The sequence below is a fragment of the Carassius carassius genome, chromosome 2 (assembly GCF_963082965.1).
Source record: "Carassius carassius chromosome 2, fCarCar2.1, whole genome shotgun sequence".
Lineage (NCBI taxonomy): Eukaryota > Metazoa > Chordata > Actinopteri > Cypriniformes > Cyprinidae > Carassius > Carassius carassius.
This window is the reverse complement of record NC_081756.1, coordinates 11,721,816-11,742,794: the sequence shown is the minus strand read 5'-3', so window position 1 is coordinate 11,742,794 and position 20,979 is coordinate 11,721,816. Positions and strand designations below refer to the sequence as shown.

Genomic DNA, 20,979 nt, shown 5'->3' with positions numbered 1-20,979 from the left:
AAACCCCGTCATATTCTGAAGTTGAACTCGAAGGAAATGAAGTGAACCCCTGGCCATATGTATGCTCTATTATGCAGTGTAAGCTGTACTTGCCTAGGAAGACCAAACTAGCAGCTTATAAAATCTCGACAAGACATCAACCCTTCGCAAGAATGTAGAGGTAAGCTAAATAATTGCATCGTTGCATTGGTGGTTAAAATGAAGCTTTGACATTTTAGCAAGAGGTTTTGCACAAATTAGCCAAAAAGACAGTGGTGAGGAGTGTGCTATATATATCATCTGCGATAATATCATATTTTTTGTTTTAATGATGTGCGCGCTTATAGTGCGTTCTTTCACTGTGTGATTCAGTCTCCTAAAATGCATTTAGAATCATAGGCGCCGATACCGTGGAGCACCCACGGAAAATACCGAGCACCCACGGAAAATGAGCACCCACGTGTGCCAGTGCCAGACTGCCAGTAGGCTACATTTATTTAAAATTAAACATTGCAGTTGGCGCTATGAAGCGTCTGCCACACTGTGATTGGTTATGTTGTTGTCAGTGACAGTGACATAACCAGTCGCATGCATGTTCCATATCCTATCCACCAATCACAGCGTTTCTGAAAACGTCCCATCCCCCACTATACAGTGCCGTGCGAGTATGTAATCATGTAATGCTTTCCGTAATCACTAATCATTAATCAGACTAAAATGGACAGATTTGTTATAAAAAAAGCCAAACCTATTAATATTGATATATCGACATTATTTTACTGGATCTAGTGGCTTTGGCTTTTTGTGAATAAACGTCCAGTATTTTTTCTCTTTCAAAGTTTTGTCTGTCATGTTCTTCCACCTCATTTCATACCCAGCAGTACGTTAATATGTAAATGTTACGGTACATTCCCTAGACTCCTTAAAGTTCGTAACAGGGTTTAAATGGGAACATTTTTCTGCTCAAGTATAGGCCTATATACGGTTTAAAAGAGGAAAAACTAATGGACACAAAAGTAGCCTACTTTTGGACAGAATACAAGTTCTTTGTTAAATACATAAAATAAAAAAATATTTTTTTAGCCTATATGAATAATGGATTCGAAACCTCAAAGAAAAGCTATGCCACTATCAAAAGAAACCTCGAAACATAAATGAGGTAGACATTCCCAGAAACTCATTATTTTAGTCGCAACAATCGGTTAATGGAAACGCTGTCCTTTCGCAATAGTCTTTTAATCAATATTTACAAAACATTAATTTCCCAAGAAGCTGAACGCATTAGCGGTTACGTGTCAGTTAAACTTTTCATCTCCAATCCTGTTTGTATTTTTGAGAAGTGACGCTGTTGTGTTTGTTTGTATCGGCCGCTGTCCATTAGCCTAAGGTTCTGAAATGCAATATTTTTTTAATAGCCTAGTCTATTTTTTTATTTTTTAAATGGCTTGCGCCCTTGAGCACCCACGGAGAAAAACATAAATCGGCGCCTATGTTTAGAATGATCACAAAATTGAAGATATAGGGGCAGAAAATTCACATTTATATAATTTCATACATTAAATCAAAATCACACAAAGAATGCCGTCTTTTCCTCCAAAAATCATCATGAATATATACATACATACATATATATATAACAGTTCAGTAAACAAGTTAATTAAGAGACTTGCGTTTTAGACACCATATTGCCTTTTTTAGCTCTATTTCTAAAACAGAAAATAATTCCAAACACAGCCACCAAAGCACAGTTTTGCGTCTCTGAGCAACGTGACAGTGTTTCGTTCCTGAATGAATCAACCGTTTAAATGATTCGGTTCAATCGCAATGACTCACTTATTAACAGTGACTTGCTGACACATACTGGCCATTTTAATATCACATTTAAAGTATCTTTTGATTTTTTTAAATAATTAATTTCTTATAATTTCAAATGAGTATTCAACATTTTATGTTTTGTATATCAAAACATTATTCATGCATTTGTAACTGCAGGTTAAATGCATTCTTGTCCTGCACTAAACAGTGTAATATATCTAAATGCCACTTCCAATGAATCTTCTGCATTTCCTCTGCATTAAAAGATGAGTTTGTTGATACTGATTTGCCTGGTAACAGCCCAAATGTTTTATTATTCTAAATAACTGATTCCTTTAATTAAAAACAACTAGTTTGAGATTAATAGACCTATACCAGGGGTGTCAAACTCAGTTCCTGGAGGGCCGTAGCCCTGCAGAGTTTAGTTCTAACCCTGCTCCAGCACACATATCATGTAGTTTTCAAATAAACCTAAATGATTAGATTAGCTGGATCAGGTGTGTTTAATTAGGGTTAAATCTAAACTGTGCAGGACTGTGGCCCTCCAGGAACTGAGTTTGACACCCTTGGCCTGTCCCATTTTTGACTCCCTCCCACTGTTAAAATGTAACTAAGTAATTTTTACTCTGAGTAAAGTTTAAATGAGCTACTTTTTACTTTTACTTGAGTAGATTTTTAGACTGGTACTTTTACTTGTACTTAAGTAAAATTTCATTAATGTAATGGTACTTTTACTTGAGTAGAATATTTTTGTACTCTTTCCACCTCTGACAAAAGGTTAGGGCTAGACGATATGGCCTAAAAATAAAATCAACATACGTGTTTCTCACCACTTTCTTGTGTTACAGAAGGAGAATGCAGTCCAGTCACCCTAGAGAAGGTATTGGAGTTTACATCTGGAGCTTCAACAGTGCCTCCACTGGGATTTCCACACCGTCCACAAATTCAGTTCCTTCATGAGGGCAACCGAATATTCCCAAAGCAAATACTTGTATTCTTGTACTCCGCCTGCCACTGCACTCTTCCTATGAAGCCTTCAAACAGTACATAATGGAGGGAATTTTGCAAGCTCCAACCTTTGGACTTGTCACTATGATGTCACTATGTGTGTAAAACTTCTTAATGGGAATTCAGTTTTCACTTGAGATATATTTGTGCTTGGAAGTTATTGAACAGAATGCTGTTGAAGCAAGTCACTGGTTCAGATGTTATTTTTAGAATCCCATGCACTTAAAAAAATAGTAATAATTAGATCCAGTAATCCTGTTCATTTTGCATGAGTAACAGTTCACTTCAATTGATTGATTGATTCAATATTGAGCTTTTCAGCTATCTCAAACTTGTCGTTTTTTTGCTTTAAATTATTTTTGTTAATAATTTTATAAGTTATAAATGTATATTTTATTTTTTTTGAAAATGTATTTTTTTTCTTTAGGTTTGCCCCTTCCAAATCTTTGCCTCATTTTAATGCACATTTTGCCTTTTTTTGAATGCATACGCTTCAGTGATTCACGCTAAGGCACAGCAAGCTAGCGGTTTTTGTTTTGAAGCATAGAATTGAACTGCAGTGTTTCAGAGGGGTGAGAAACATACAGAACACACAAGTTAGAAAAACTGTAATTTATTACTTTAGACATTATTTGCGAAAAAAATTTACAGAATGAAAATACGATTAAACTGAAATGCTGCACACATTTGTATTTGTAATAAAGGCGAAAGCCTATGACAAAGGTCCACGCGTACAGTAAAGCTGATATATAGTGCGGCTCAAGGCTGGTCCGAGATTCCTGCAATAATAAAAAATAAATAAAATACATATACATCATAATATAGCAACTTTAAAAATGTGTGTTATTTAAGTCTCTTAGGCTCGACGAAGAATGGATTTAATATAAAATACAGAAAAACAGTAATATTGTGAAATATTACCACCATTTAAAATGTGTTTTTTTATTTTACTACTTTAAAATGTAAATGTATTCCTGTGATGGCAAAGCTGAATTTTCAGCATCATTACTCCAGTCTTCAGTGTCACATGACCCTTCAATATGCTCATATGGTATTAATGTTTTCTTGTTGTTATTAATGTTCAATACAGTTGTGCTGCGTAATATTTTGGTGGAAACCACAACACATTCTTTTCAAGATTCATCGATGAATACAAAGTTCAAAGAAAGAGCATTTACTTGAAATAAAATGTAGAAGCTGATTAAATTTATTGCATCCAAGCCTGCATTTATTTGATCAAAAATACAGAAAAAAATGTCATATGATATATTATTACAATTTAAAATAATTGTTTTTAAATTTATTATACTTTAAATTATCATTTATTTCTGTGATGCAAAGCTGAATTTTTAGGATCATTGTCACATGATCCTTTAGAAATTATTCTAATATGATGATTCATTATCAAAGTTGGAAACAGTTCTGCTGCTTAATATTTTTTCAGAACATGTGATACTTTTTATTCATCAAAGTATCCTAAAAAAGTAAAAAAAAAAAAAAAAAAAAAAGGTATGTTTTTAAAATATAAATATTATGTAATAACAATATAAACTACTGGTCAGTAATTTGGGGTCAGTAATTTTTTTCTTTTTCTTTTTTTTAAAAAATAAAATCACTACTTTTATTCAGCAAGGATGTTAAATTGATAAAAAGTGATAGTAAAGAAAATATATTATTAGAATATATATTAGATATATATATATTTTTTAATAAATGCAGTTCTTTTTAACCTTTTATTCATCAAATATATTAGACAGCAGAACTGTTTCCAACACTCATAACAAATCAGAATATTAGAATGATTTCTAAATGATCATGTGATAGACTGGATGTTACATGTGACACTGAAGGCTGGAGTAATGATGCTGAAAATTCAGCTTTGCATCACAGGAATAAATTTTTTTTAAGTATATTCAAATAGAAAACTATTATTTTAAGTTGAAATAATATTTCACAATATTACTGTTTTTTTGATCAAATAAATGCAGGCTTGATGAGCAGAAGAAACTTCTTTCAAAAACATTAAAAAATAGTAATGTTTCCAAACTTTTGGTCTGTACTGTATATATATATCTATATATCTATATCTATATATATCTATATCTATATATATATATATATCTATATATATATATTCTACATACAGATAGGTAGATAGATAGTACAAACAAATGAAAGAACAAATCAAACCTTTTGAGTTTTCCATATTTGATGGATGAAAGCAGCTTCTCTTTTTCTGATTCACTGGAGCACTGATCATATGCTTGCAATAAACTACAGAAAGAATGAATGATTAAAAAAATAAATAAAATTAAGCAAAGCCAATAGGCTTTTCCAGATGATTAAGCAAACCAATGTGTTTTATGACAATATCGTCTGCATGTGTTACCAATCAGTTGTTACAGAATACATTAATTTTCATATCATACAGTAAGTAAATGTCTGTTATAGATGATATAAATGAGTGATTTAATGAGTGAGTGTCTGTGATAGTGGAATGTAAATGAGTTTTAATGAGTGAGTCACACCTGCTGACTGTGCTGTAGTGTTCAAGAACAGCGGCTGCTTTATCACCAGAGACTCCACTGATCTGCATAAGCTGTCGTGCAAACACTTCCCGCACTGTCTGGCACTGTGTTTGCATGAGACAGAGATCTTGATTAGAAATAATAGTAGGATTTATGATAAAAACATTTTCTCACAGAATTTCATGTGATATCAGGACAACAAAGGTCACCAGCTTTATATATCCAGTATCAGCCAATACTGATAAATTAAATATATATACAGTATTGGTTGATACTGGATATTTCATTGCAATTTGGTACTTGATAAGAGTAAAAAACAAACTAAGGCTGTTTTCAGGACTTTCTCATTTCAAAATGAATATTTAACCATACTTCATAATATATAATATTGTGATGTCACTTATGTGTCACAATTCCAATTAAAAATTTTAGTGTTTCATTTTTATTTTAGTACAGTTCAATATTGTCATTCATCATACCAGCAATTATTTTCAGGTCATCAGGAAATCATATCGGGCATAATTTTAATATCAGTGCAACCTTACTTTCTCATATGTCAATTGATTTGTTGACATTACCTTGTTCTTAATAGCCCCATAGTTAAATTCTGTGAAGGCCATGAGAGAACAAGAGAGGTTTGCCGTTTGCTCACTCTCATCTCCTCCATCGCCCTCCAGTTCTCTGGAGCGACAGAATAACGTGCAATTCTGACAATGAAAAATGAAAAAGAAAAAGTTTAGATTAAAATAATACACTAATTAAGAAGTGATTCACGCATGCTGCTTTGATTTGACTGTAAAACATACATGGTAGAGTTTCTGGAGGTATCTGGTCATGATGGTGAGGTAAGCAGCAGACTCTTTCACATCCTGTACACGCTTCACAAAGAAGCCATCAACCACCTGCGAATTACACACTTATACAAGCACATCATCATCGTCATCCACTATTTCATAATGGTCATTATGGCCTGCTGTATACCTGTGTATTGACTATTGCTTGTTGTAATGTACTCTCAGGTATACTGAGATGAGCCGCTGCTGATCCGCACTCCTCCACCAGATAAATGGGCTTACGCAGACCACACCTCTTCAGTCGAAACTACACATGAGAACATGAAAGGAAAAAATAACTCAAAATAATTTCATTATATAAAGAGCAGATAAACAGAGGTTATCAAAAAAATGGGACTTAAAGTTCATTTTCATATTATATATCTATATCTATATATAGGTCATGTTTCAAACCTTTTGCTCTCTGAAGCGTCCATCTATAATGCTTCCACACAGATCATCCATCCTCTTCCTCTCAATTATGTAATCTAGCACCAACTCTTTCCCCACAGGTGGACGAAGCTGTCCTGAAGGAGGACACAATTTTTTGGAATTGGTACGTTGAACTGTACAATTAAAAAAAAAACTAAAAAATTTTTTTTTTTTTTTTGCATTTTTTAACTTTTTTTTTCCATGAGGGCCCCAAAAAGTTTTTTCATTATTTAAAGGAATAGTTCAACCACAAATGAACATTTGCATAAAATTCAACCACCCTCAGGCCATCTAAGATGTTAATAAATTGGTTTCTTCAAGGGAACAGATTTGGAGAAATTTAGCATTTCATCACTTGCTCACCAATTTATCTTCTGCAGTGAATGGGTGCCAGCGGAATGAGAACAAACAGCTGATAAAAACATCACAATAATCCAATTTGTTACAAAGAAGGAACAAACTCATCCATATCTTGGATGACCTGAGGGTGAGTAAATTTACATTTCTTTAACTATTCCTTTAAACTGTTAAATTGCTATATTTGACAATTTTAAATAAAATGTAAAATAAATAAAAATAAAGATGTACAATATTAAACTTTTTATTACAACACAAGTTCATATCAGCTAGGATAGGAGGGTTGAGAACAACTTTATATAAATGTCTTCATTTGACCTACTAAACGTTCTTTGTGCATTTCTTCTAAGAGCAACAATTCCATCTGCTGGTTATTAACTAGTCCTACATCTGCTAAACAACGGAAAAATAGCTAGTTGACTTACCAGGAACAGGTGTCACTTTCTCACGTGCCACCCAAAGAAAATCGCCCACATTCAGTTTCCTGATGTCAAAGGTCACACAATTCCTTTGCAATTCCTTAACCAATTCTTGTTTGCGACCACTGCTTCCCCTGCCGAGTTCAGAATATCACGGTGATGTAATTCTACTAATTATTTTCAGTTTTATGAAAGACAATTCATTAAAGAAAGCTTGAAATTCAATCTCTTTTCCTCTTACCCTGTTGTTTCGATGACGTCGACACACAACACAATGTCATAAGAGCCAGGTGGAAGATGCCAACCCATTGCTGTTCTCCCCGTCTCTGGGGTCTGAGATTTTCCCGCGGCATCCGATTCAGAGATCTGACCTCTGGCCTGGTTTACATTAAGAGCTGTGGCAGGCCTTTCTAAAGACTTGCTGGACCTACTGGCAGATGGGAGTTTACACAGTTAATATGTCACCACTGCTTCATACCCTCCCAACATGCAAAACATTTTTGGCACGTCTTTGCAAAAGCCAACCTGCTTCTACATACCAACGCTCTTTTTCTTCCTGCTCCTCCTCCTCTAAAGTCAGGTCTACGACGTCTGGTCCATCCCGAGCGTCCTCCTCTTCACTCATTTGCTCCACATGTTCTTTAGCCATCCCAGTCTCTTCAGAATCCAGCTTCTCGGCTAGAGCCAGACCCTGATCGGTCAATGAATACCTGAAATAAAAAATGGAAAGAGGGATATGAGCAACTGAACTCAAGCTACAGCAGAAATCCAGGGCTGGGTTTCCAGTTTACAACATATCACCTGGCAGGATTGTGTGTCTTCACCAGAAGGTCTTTCTGAATGAGTGTGCTCACCGAGGACCATGCAGTGTACTTGCTACCAAGATCAGGCTAGTAGTAGGAGAAAACAATATACTTAGGGTACAAGCAGTGGTTATAGTGAGTCTTGTGTAGAAGTGAGCTGTTTGCCTTACCACTGTGAAGGACTTCTCACACAAGGGTTGTGCCTCAGTTTGTAGTTCATTCCTAAACATGAAGCCTTTACTGCCAGGCGTCTAGAAAACAAGGGAGAAACTTATACCCTTACATTTTATAGAGTGAGTAGGCATCCGCCATTTATTTTATTGTTTTTAGCAGCCTTGGTTTTGACAATTTATTTAAATAGAACATAAAATGAGATGAAAATAAATGTGCTCGTTTTACCTGTGCGTGTCTATACAAAGTGAGCAGTACAGCGTAACCTCCAGACCTCTTCTGCGGCACATACTCTCTCTTTTTCTTAGTTCCCTTCTCCTTTCTTACTTCTCTTTGTGTTCGCTTCTGCAAAACGAGTCATTAGTTTTCTAATATTAACACGAACAAGTATTCGCAACTCTTTTTCTTTTTTAAACCAACCATATGTTCACTCAAGTTTCCCGAAGGTTCATTTGTGGGTGCTTCCATCTGTTTGGAGGAAGCCATGTTGCTCCTCTGGAAAGAAGGAGCCAAGTGGATTGGAGCATCAGAACCTTTTTCAGTAATAAATTAAGATTGTAAACATGAGACCAACAGATTAAACAACGGTTTAAAATAATTAAAGGTTGTGGGTACTCTAAATTTTATAGGAAGTTACCGTCTGCACTAAACTGAGGTCCCTGACCGTTTTCTCTATAATGCTTCTCCAGTCGCTCGTCCAAAATCTTGCAGATCCCGTCACCGAAATTCTGCAGGATCTTCGCCTCTTTCCCGTTTTTCAAAGGCAGAGGATATTTTTTCAAAGAGTTTATGGCCTGTTAAAGACAAACACAGCACTTCAGTCACTGAGTTTAATCGGTTACTAATGGATTTATTTACGTGTAGTTACATTCCAACACAATTGCTCACCTTCTGATACACGTACTGCGTTTTCAGGCCTTTCTCTTTGGCGCTGTCACGCAATTCTGTTAACCACTGCAGAAATAGAGGGTTTGGGCATGAAGGTACCGGGCGCTTGCGACCCAAACACACCTGATCCGTCGGCATGTTTGCATCGAGCATGCAATTTACATCCTACAAAGTAAAAAAACATCCATATGCTTAAATTTTTGCAATGCAACTGACTTAATCTCATTACACAAGAGTGGACACGTAACTGTTACTATATAAATGTATGTACTATCAAAACTAAACGAATAGCCTATTTGCACGTTTAGTTATTCGCTTGCAACCGATGTGCTAAAAACATAAATCGTCATCTTTTAAAATGCATGTAAATAATTACAATTATTATATTATCTGCAGGGTTTTGGGATGCTGTATTTACCTTAGTTCAACTGCCCACCGTTTCCCCGCCTGTGTTTTCGAAAGCATTGTAGTTCCGTCATTTCCGCCCGACGATACACAATTAAGTAGCGCCACTCCAAGGTTTGGTGGTGCATTTGAGTAAACCTCGAAACGTAGAAACATGGCAGATTGCATGAGAGTTGTCTGGACTACACATACTTAGAATGTTCGGATGATGTTTAGATTAATGTTTTGCAGTAATAGGCTATTTAACTATAGTGGTTAATTTACCCAACTTGGGCTTGATTAATAAGCAAGCCTACATTTCATCTCAATTCAACTTAGGTTTGTTTTTAAACGAGAAATTATTGTAGGTATTATAGTTTGAAAGGGTGGTACTGAATTTGTTGGTGCTGTTGAAAATAACGGTTTTAAAGGGATAGGCACTTTTGAGTCGTTAATGCCTGATGGGCCCACAATGAAACAGCCACCGAATTCCAGAAACAAGACCAAACAAGGATCTGGCATCCACCAGCAGCCACCCACTGAATCTTTCTCTCTCCTGCTGTCTCTTATCCATGCTCTCTTACATGTAAATTCTAAAATGCTTTATTGTTCACAACTGTTTGCATGCATGTATGCATGCAATTATACATAAAAAGTACTTTAAAACATGAATAATTAAGTTCTTAGTAGTTGGGTTTCTGATAGTATGTTGCTTATTCCTGAAATAATTCAAGAATGAAACAGTTCTTTTTAAACCATCAACAAAAACACATTTATTGTGAAGGTGTATTGTTATAGATTGCCACAGAGCCTACTTAATTTATCTAACAGTGACAAGAAATTAAAATATTACATTTATGATGCTTTTGAATATAAAAAATACAAAAATAATAATGCAACCCAAAAACACAAGTTTAGTATTAAAAAGGTTGTTACATGTGAAAGTAAATATATAAAATCTAGCAAAAACATACCCAAGAAAATATAAAAACTACACCAGGATAAATATAAATCTCTTATGATAAATTTATGCAGGTATATATTACATACAGTAGTACAGCAACAACACAAAATTAATTTCCTTTTCAAAATCCCTTTTTCAAACATTCAGAGACTGCTGATATGTAACTATCAGTCGCCACAGAGTTCACAAAAGTATTATTTTAGTGTTGAAACATTGCTACATAAAATCATTGTCGCACACACTACAAATGGTACAATTTAATGTCACATTCATCTGTGTATTTCTCCTGAGTTGTGTTTCATTACATCTATTTTAATAATAATAATATTATTATGTAAACTGAAGTAGTGCATACTTATGCTGTAGAAGTTATCAGCTGCTTTTGTGTGTTACACAGGGAAAAGTACAGCCCGATCCTGCAGCAAAAGTTTAAGCTGAATCTCAACTCACTACCATTTAAACAGCATTTTGCATGACTTTACTTTCCCTTTTTAAATGACCTCTTCCCTTATTGTCTGTATTCTGAATGAAACATGAAATCATCAGAATGCACATTAATCACATCCCTTTATATATACACAAAAATATCGTTTAAGAAACATCCCTCTCTCTACCTCCCTCCTGACCCTACAGTATCATCACTATTATTAGAGAGAGGGGAACCAGGTTGGGAGGTGTCATCTTTAGTAGCATTCCCCACTGGTGACAGTCTTCGTGCCCCCTTGGCCCGCAGGAGGAGATTGTTTGGATGTTTAGTGTGGAGGTGATGCAGCAATGCATCCTGGGTAGAAGCCGTAAGGCCGCACTCTTCACAGACGTACAGCTTGCTGCGGCGCTCTTTGTAAGCGTACTGCTGCATGACACCATGAATCTTTTTCATGTGCGACTCCAGAGAGCAGCGCTGAGTGAAGGCCTTCTCACAGAGATTGCACTTATATGGTCGAACACCTACAGAAGGAACAGAAGAATATTCTTGTTTTAAAAATTTGAAGATGTTTTGCATGTTGGTATAACAGCACTTTTTTCTTTGAATAAAAAAAATCTAACTGAGAAGGAAATCACCCTTTTTTTATTTATATGATTTCAACATCTATAGCAATAATACATTTCTTATTATTTTTAATGTTGAAAACAAAACAAAGTTTTCCCATTTATTTTATTTAAAAAAAAATTGCAGAAAGTGTTATACACTACTATTCTAAAGTAAAGTAAAGTAAAGTAAAATAAATTTAAACATTTTATTCAGCAAGGACACATTAAATTGATCAAAAGTGACAGTAAACATATTTATAATGTTACATAAGATTTCTATTCATTAAAGAATCCTGAAAAGTTTATCATGATTTCCACATGTTAATGGTAAGCAGCAAACAGTTTTCAATAATGATAATACTTAACAATTATTAATAACCGTGTACCACTTATAATAATATATGAGCACCCATTAGAATGATTTCTGAAGGGCCATGTGACAATAAACACTGGAGTAATGGCTGCTGAAAATTCAGTTTTGCATCACAGGAATAAATTGCATTTTTAAATATATTCAAATAGAAAACAATTATTTTAAATGGTAATAATATTTCACAATATTCCTGTTTTTACTGTATTTTTGACCAAATAAATGCAGCTTTGGTCCTTTTTAGAAAAACTTTTAAAAAATCTGAATTATTCTAAGCATTTTTGAACTTTAGTGTATCTATCTATCGATCTGTCTGTCTGTCTGTCTGTCTATCTATTTAATTTTTTTGACCTCGTCATGTTTCAATCCAAGTGTCTTGATCTTTCAGTGAAAATGCTTAAATCCCGCCCTTCTACAACATCCAAGTCTCACAATCCAGTCAGCAACCAATTATTTGTGGCAAATTCTACTTCATCGCGAACAAATAAAGCTCTTACCTGTGTGTGTGCGAACGTGCCTCTTGAGATCAAAGGTGTCGTTAAAGCCCTTTCCGCAAAAGTCGCACAGGTGTCTCTTCTGCTCGCTGTGACATTTCAGGTGTCTGTTTAGCATGCGCTGGAACTGGAAAACTTTTTGACACACCTGGCAAACATAAGTACCACCACTCAACTGCACTGAAGGTGACTTAGCGGCAGGAGGGGAGCAAGATGTTGCTATAGAAGCAGGTGTACTGGTAGTTACGCTAGGAACAATAGGTGGAACCTCTTTGGGAAGCTCACCTGTGGTGACCTGCAGTGAGATAACAAACAAAGAGGGAAATATAAAGACGAAATTAGTGGTAGTGGTAGTGTAAACACTTAAAATAGTAAAGTGATATGAGTATAACCAAAACACACAAGCAATTCGCAAATCAATAATGTTTAACGGTGGCACAATGGCTCTGCAGCTGAATATGAGCTTATTGCCGTTGTAACTAGACCTTAGATCAATATAGTAAAGGTAAACATTTTCCAGAAGCCTCACCTTTATTTTAGTGCGCTCATATGTATTGTTGTGTGTGCTTCGGATGTGCTCGGTCTCTGGACTCTGGCCTAGAGCAGTGCATGATGGGAGCTCAGCAGCAGGAACCACTGCACCGGGGTCATTGGTGTACATCTGGTGGTACGTGTATATGCTGTGGTCCTTGCGAGTGGACAGGCACAGTGCCACCTCTGCTGGACTGGCTTCGGTCTCCTCTCGAAGCGCAACGGGAGACATGGAGACTAGAGGAAAAAGAAGAAACGATGGCGTCAAATTTTAGAAGTAGAGCAGAAAGCATCATTCATTGTGTCACCACAATATTTGCTTTGCTTATTTGGCCCGAGTATTGTTTAAAGACAAATGATGACAAGCGCAAGATGTACAAATCTTTCCAGCATTACATCTTGGCTATGTGAACAAGTGTGGATTACAGCCTACATAGCTGAAGATGAAGGATGTTATTTCTAGACAATCAAAAACTGGGTGTGTATGTGGCTCTGGAGGCTAAGGGGGACAGTTGTACCTCTGGGCCAGGTGTGTGAAAACACGAGTGTGAGTGGGTGGGTTGGCTGGTGCGCATGAGTTTGTGAGCGTATTGTGCCGTGCTGAAGTCAAACCACTCCAGTTACTGCTTTACCAGTCAGACCAGCTGAGCTAGAGACACAGGCTCGAGCTCCCTTTATACAAACCTCCACGCAACACAATACATCAGATGGATAATCTGCAAATGTTTGCCGGTAAACTTATCATATTCTTTCCTAAGAGGTTGTTCGATAATACTAGCTACTGAGAGAGATTATTAGGTCACTGAGAGAGAAAAAAAAAGAAAAAACATTGGTTGCATGGAGATAGATTTCAGATGGTCAAAAACACTAATACTAGTAGCCTGAACAATAAATCTGTTGATTCTGGTGTGGCACAATCGACTGGGTTGCAAATTATAATGCAAATATCTGATGTGTGCAGTGGCTAACGGTAAAAAGCAACAATCTATTTCATAACGACCATATAATCCAAGCAGATTTATAGAATTACTTGGTTTCCTGTCATAAAGAAATCTAAGTATTTAGTAGTAGCCTATGTTTATTAAATTAGTAGTTTGATGCTGAAGAGACCCGAATGTATAAATGTGAATGCAATATTTTATAAGTTCTTCTCATTATTATTATTATTATTTTCTCTAATATAATCTATAAGTAAAAACGATACATGGCAGTGATTGTTTCTTTTTGCCTTTGCCCTGGTGTTTGCCAACACCTCCGTTCACAAACAGTTACACAACAAATATGATATAACCAAACAGGTCTTAAACATCACAAATAGATTCGACTTAGAAAATTTATGTATTTTAATTAAATGCATTAGGCCTAGTCGTAAAAATATATATATATACAAAAATAAATATTTATTTCATATTTGATCGTATTACCGACTATGACAAATCCTGGTCATTCAAGCAAGCTCGTAGCTTATTTAAAATAGCTAGATTTTTCAAATGATTACTATTTTTAGTTTTTCAATTTATTGTATTTCTCGTTGTGTTTCAAAGTCAGTTTCGCCCTTCTCTGACAATTTCTATGCGTGGCATGGCAGGCGAAGTAAAGAATAAACCAATTAAAAAAAACTAAACTAAACTAAAGTTAAAGAATGGGTTTAAAACAAGAGTCATAAAATGGGTAGGCGACGTCGATAAATATATAACAATGCTTGTGCTCCGGGTTTGTTCAGCAGATATCGAAAAGTGAGGTGAAAGGTACACTCGCTGTGTGTGTGTGTGTGTGTGTGTGTGTGTGTGTGTGTGTTTGTTTGCTAAAGGTGTAGCGGGAAAAGGGAGACAGCGCGGCAAAGCCCGTTATTTCCTTTACCTCTGTAAACATTAACCCAAAACCATATCACGGACGACAATCTAAAGGACCACGGTGCGTTAAAACGGATGTTGCATAGATTAGAAAGGAAGAAAGAAAGAAAGAAAGAAAGAAAGAGATAAATTAGATTTTTTATGTCAGTGTTGCTGTAGAGAAAATATCAGAATAACTCCATTATTCATCGATTAATAGCCTACAGTCTTTAGCTTTTGTTTACAAGTCGGTAAACGTCATGGCAACACACGGAACAGGTACAACAACCTTCTGACACCTGCATGAATCAAATGTATATGTCTCTGTTTCAAGTTGGTTCAGTTTATGAATGAGCTGTTATGCAAATGGATTCAACTTTCACAAAAACTCGCAGGCGGACAAAAAACATCTGAACGCATCCTTTTAAAATGTCAAATTTCTATAGGCTACACACATTTTAATTGTTTAATTGTTAACCGTAAATAATAATAAAAAAATAAAAATAAAAAAACACTACAGTGTAGCCTAATAGGCCTATCTCAGAATATCTTATTAGGTCTGTAATCTAATGATAAGTGCAGAGATTGAAGAAGGGGATCATAATGAACGGTTGTGTCTATTCCGTTAGGTGAGCCGCAGTAATATGATCTCAAAAAAATCCAATCTAAAAGTTATTAGTTATTAGATACCAGCCTTCAAAGGGAATTTTCCCTTACTCTCTAAACTCTAAACAAAAAAGGCTAAACCTTAGGCTATAGGCCTATAGTGCTTTAATCTCAGAAGACTATAAAGGTTTTGTGAACAGGCCACTGGCACCGTGTGTTGCAACGAGTTTCACATTATAAGGAAGACAGCTGGGTCTGAAGGTCAACCAAAAGAGCAATAACGGCCCGCTTACACAAACTCATTTTATAAGATCATGCTTAGTTAAATCACACACAAAGAAATTGTCACATTTAGATAAGTTTTATATGTAGGTAGGCTACCTTTAATTTAGGCTACTGGAGCCAGCCTTAAGGTACACATACAAAGTTTTAAAAAATGGTAAAAACACAATAGCCAACACAAAATAAGATATTAAATTACGCAGGACTGTTCCTAACACTGTTCCTGGGAAAAAAATCTTGTCTTACTGAATGTGCCATTCGATGCACCCGTACCGTTATCCGGATTGTGAGCTAAAAGTGTTTACTTCTGTATCGTCTCACCTGGAATATAAATGTCTCCGCGTTCATGATCCGGTAGATCGCTCCAGTTTCTCTTGCCGAGTGAATTCCACGTTTTCTTCACTAGAAAAGCTCGTGGCATGGTCTATTCCCGAGGTCCTTCCCCGCTATCTCTCAAAATTAAACGGCAGGCTTTTTAACACCGACTTACTTTTGGAAAAACTGCTCCACAATACAAATCAAGCGTAATGTCCTTCTTGGATGGTGTCTTCAATTGCCTTATCCTCAATTTGGAAAAGCAAAGCCTAGCTCTTCGCTCTATACGGACACCTCTTTACTCCAAACTTTTTGTGTCTACCTGTGCAGGTTTCCGTGGAGCTACATTCACCCGCTTCTGCTTACACCTTACGCCGTCTTCCGCTACTCCGAGTTCACGAAGTCTTGCTCGGAAATACACTCAGTCCGATAGGTTAAGACACAGCTAGGTGTCTTTGTCAAGGCGGGAGGTGAAGTTTGTGGCAGGTAAATAGTCCAAACTGCTCAACCGACGGACGACAAAGCGAATTTCAGCGGCTGATTAGAGTGCAGGTACACATTTCGTGAGGAAACAGGTAACAATGCGCATGCGTCTGAATATAACGGTGACAACAAACCCGACCCAGTCCGGCCTCTGCGTCTTACCTGTCCAACCGGTTTTCTCTTTCAGTCCCCCCCCCCTTCCCCTGAACAATTCCGCTTCAAGGTGGCACCGGTGTGAATGTAGAGGTAATAGTCTACGAGGTAGGATGTGACCAAAAAAACGAACTAAAAAGAAATCTTACACCGATTGTATAGGCTAGGCTACAGTTAAAGTTGCATTTTACACCATGTGGAAGCGTGAAAAACTGTGAAGTTTCTTTCCTTGGGTTTTTCTCTGACACCTTAAGAGCATTGAGCATTTAGCCTATATATGGTCAAAATAGCTCAATTCACATAAGGTAATTTAGTTTAAACTCATATTGCTTTTTGTTCATTAGACTATAAGCATTAGACATGGGAACAGCCAGGTTAGGTTTCTTGCAACTCAACTGCCAAATGCAACTGCTCACTCTTTCTTAGTCCCTAAATATACAACAATGTTGCACTGAAACTTCTGAGACCTAATCCCTCCAGCATTTCACAGTTTATTTATGAGGCAATTGATAATGGCAGCTGAGCTAACAAAAACACCTCAAGTGTACACAAAACTGCAGTTCATCATGATGCTAATCGAACAATTAGGAAAATACTCAGTTCCAACAGTTTCGTGTTGGCATGCAAGTTTCAGAAGATCATGCGGTTTTGCAGTTTTGTGTAAGCTGAAATGTCTGCTGAAGTTGCAGTAAACATATTGTATATTTTCCAAAATGATCATGCTGTTCTTCGGCCTCCATGATATGAAAACCAAATTTTATATGAATTCCTAACATGCTTATTTTTTCTCAGTCATGTGCATTAGCTGTAAATGACCTAGATAATGGGAGAAGAGAACAGTTTATAAATGGAAAACAGGTTGAGGTAAAAAGAGCAAACAGGTGAAAAGATGAAGAGATGATAGCACAAATGAGAAAGAGAAAGACTGAGTGAAAGGCAGAGGTGTGCAGAATGACAGGCATGCTGTCTGGGCTGTTGGAGTGGTTGCGGCAGAACATTTGGCTTAAGTTTTTTTTTTTTTAACCAGCTTCTCCATCCAACTCATTAATAAAACTTAGTCTGAGTAATTATCACAATTTCAAACTTGGGTCTATAGTTCGAAACACATTCAGCGTTTCAGGTGAACAAGTCTCATATCTGCAGGGCTTGCATAAGCTGTTATAAATCAGTTCAACCACCTTATACTGTAACTTTACTGTTACAAACATTGGTCTCAAAGATGGAGACGTTGGCTGCCATGCAAGTAGATCTGGCAGGAGGGCAAGAGTCAAGTAGATTCAAGCTCAACCTGATAGACGGCCAAAGACCATTTCTCTGACAATCACCCAATCCCTTCCCCCATTTCTCTTCTTCTCGTCTTGCTCAGAGCCTGCTTAACTTCATTCACTTCTAAGCCATAACAATGACTGGTAATGACTTTTACTGAAGTTATTATTTTTTTTTTCCACAGCTGGGTGGAGTTATGATCAGCATTTATTACTGTCACAGTATTTTGCGTGACATGACTTTAGCGTGCGTCACAGTTGTTCACCAGAATTGATTTGCGGTCTGAAAAGGTAGTTTGGAAAAACTCTTCTCACAGATCCACATTCTAGAGTGTATTGGTGAGGAATGTTGGTTACTATTGAAATATGGTAATAGTCATCACACACACATGCTGTCTCATTCTGTCATTTTTGTTATTTCAGTTGTTATGTCCTGCTTGGCTTGTTACACCTGTGATTTCTGTTGAAGCTTAAAGTTCACATGATGCTTCATGGAATGCTATATTCATCACTATCTTTTTTCTTTATTATTAAGTGGCAATATTTGCCACGTGGAATTGTTTTGATGTATATTTCTTTTACTTTATATGGGCACCCTCCCCACCCACCAATACAGTGTTCTGTTTAAAAATAACGTTCAGTGTTTGCAGAGCTTTAACGAAATTCTTTTAATTAAAAAAACACACTTCATGTTTGCTATACATTCAACAACATACACTTCTGAGGCAACAAATACAATCACCTGATAGATACTGTAGATGAGCACAGAGTCATTTAAACCATGCAGAGCCCGTTTGACCTAGAATAGAATATCAGTGAAATACATCAATATTCAAAAACAAAAACAAAAAAAGGAATTTTTGTCTCTGGTTAATTTTTGACCCTGAAACATATTTTTATTAATTTCCATTATAATTCCCCCCGAATTCTCATTTAATGCACACATTTATTTCTAAAGTTCACATGGCATATTTGATTGTACATCTAATTCTACAAGTTACTGAAATTCACGTCTAATTATTTAAAAAGTTGTTTAGGAGTGAAGATAGCAAACATTAATCAATACTATTAAGTTACTAGTACTTAACATTAATTGTTAAAAACACAGAAACAGACGGTGCCAGAGAACTTGAACAAGAAGTTTCCATTAAATACAATAAAACCTAAATGCTAAAAAAAGTCTTTAGAAAAGTAATGTTTTAATATGACCGCATTTTGTGTATTGATTTTTCACAAAAAATAAATAAAAATGATAATAATAATGATCAATGCATGTGGGTGAATTAAAGGCACAATATGTAATTGTTCTGCTTTAAAAATAGCAGAAATCACTATATCTATGTTATATATATTTTTTAATTGTGTACTTACATTATCCCGAAAGTTTCCACGAACTTTCAAATCCGGAGAAAATTATAGTTTAATTAGAAGACACGGCACGTTTCTTTATTTCTGTTTTGTCGCGCGTCTATGGCGTCATATAAACTTTGACCCCTCTAGCTTATCTAACTTCCCGCGGAACCGCCAAATACAAAGGTGAACAGAAGCAAAGACGAGACAAAGAAGAAAACGTAGTAGCTAGTCTTGATCGAGACTATTATATTTTATATCTATATTGTTTATATTAGTTTTATACCTCAATCAATAACTAAGTTATGGATCATGATTATGCTTTGCCTGCACGTTCTGTGAAGCGCAAACGTACGGGTGAAATAAATGACCCGAGAAGGTTTTGGGACAAGAGAAGAAACAAGACACGGGTAAATATTGGAGTTGCATTTCCAAGATAGAGAGAGCTTTGTGACAAGCTGAAACTACAGAGAGATGCCGAACTCGCTTGCATTCTAATAAACAGGTATGCATCCATTCAGCTAACTATATCTATCCGTATATTTTGTGAAACGATGATGTCTTGTGTAAAACGCAGACGGAATAGCTCTCATGTAGAGTATAATGTAAATCTACATGCGTTCTATATCTAGCTGGATAAAGTAGCTTCAAATGCAGTTCACTATCTTGTTCGATATCATAGTATAAACGTAATTATAATTATTAACGAAAGGCAACCGTGTTTTTTTTTACATATATTACTACTAGCTAGATGGAATATTGATTTGATAGGGGTCTGATAATTCATATATCTCTCCGTTCGAAAAGACGTGATTGTCAAAATACTAAGTTAGAATGAGTGAGGAATGTGGGGAGCGACAGAGCGTGTGTTCCAATGAACAACAACTCCCATGAGCCCACGCTCTTTCCCAACGTCTTCAAAGTACGGCTTTTGTTATTATTTTGATCACTGACCCCTGGTGGCCAAAAATCCCATACTGTACGTTCAGGGAGCTAGATGTTACAATTTTGTACTTCAGTGAATAATTCTCTTTCTGTGTTTAGTGTAGGAAACTCAATTTCTGACTAGAAAATAGTCTAACTTAAAGTCTTGGCAACAAAAAACAGTTCCTATATTACTCCCCACATTTGCATATAGTGTGGTATGTTGTCACAATGGAAACTGCCATTAAGCACTCTATTACAAGTTTTCAGTCAAATTTTAATAGTAAAACGATTATATAAAACATCATGTAGCTAGATACTGAGATATTGCTGTTGTGACGACTTCATTGCTTGACAACAAGCCTCAGTCTTCTGTATTATGCTCTATATGGATCAGTTTAACAGAGGCATATCTTAAGGAAAAACAGGTTGACATCTGTGAAGTTTGCTTTATATGTAGTTTTATATACCAATAAAAAGTCATAAAGGGCAGTTTGGCTAGATGGCGAAGACGAATGTAACCACGTGTTTGCTTCACGTTTGGAAAAAAGTGCAGTTATAAAATCAGTATGTCTGCCACCTGGCGGTGTGTTGAGGAAACGCAGCCTCGCTGACTCCACGGAGCCCTCGGGTATTTCCTGTCCGAGTCCGACAGTTACTTTTGACATGCTTCAACACGAACGATGCACACAGAGAAAATACCGTTAGGATTTGGTTTGGGAGTTACCTGGAGCGGTAAAAACAACAATGTAAAGACAGTT

General features: G+C 36.2%; 2 protein-coding genes across 3 annotated transcripts; both read right to left on the bottom strand.

Annotated features, from left to right (window-relative positions):
- Positions 1-3,450: 3,450 nt before the first annotated feature.
- mus81 (MUS81 structure-specific endonuclease subunit) lies at positions 3,451-9,771 on the bottom strand. Of its 2 annotated transcripts, XM_059502319.1 has the most exons (17): positions 9,652-9,771; positions 9,234-9,398; positions 8,983-9,139; positions 8,766-8,878; positions 8,574-8,690; positions 8,345-8,425; positions 8,173-8,261; positions 7,911-8,081; positions 7,613-7,801; positions 7,378-7,505; positions 6,578-6,690; positions 6,312-6,431; positions 6,137-6,232; positions 5,909-6,037; positions 5,331-5,434; positions 4,993-5,076; positions 3,451-3,581 (listed from the first exon to the last, which is right to left on the bottom strand). In XM_059502319.1, exons 2-17 carry the CDS (start codon positions 9,384-9,386, stop codon positions 3,515-3,517), a joined length of 1,911 nt encoding a protein of 636 aa, XP_059358302.1. In that variant the 5' UTR covers positions 9,387-9,398; positions 9,652-9,771; the 3' UTR covers positions 3,451-3,514. The 2 variants fall into 2 exon arrangements, with proteins under 2 accessions (XP_059358302.1, XP_059358311.1); XM_059502328.1 differs by lacking the exon at positions 9,652-9,771 and having other exon boundaries at positions 7,613-7,798.
- Positions 9,772-10,307: 536 nt separating this feature from the next.
- On the bottom strand, positions 10,308-16,469 carry LOC132102858 (putative transcription factor Ovo-like 1). Its single transcript, XM_059507552.1, has 4 exons — positions 16,050-16,469; positions 13,007-13,245; positions 12,481-12,772; positions 10,308-11,529 (listed from the first exon to the last, which is right to left on the bottom strand). The coding sequence occupies exons 1-4, from the start codon at positions 16,147-16,149 to the stop codon at positions 11,192-11,194; spliced, it is 969 nt and encodes a 322-aa protein (XP_059363535.1). The 5' UTR covers positions 16,150-16,469; the 3' UTR covers positions 10,308-11,191.
- Positions 16,470-20,979: the final 4,510 nt, after the last annotated feature.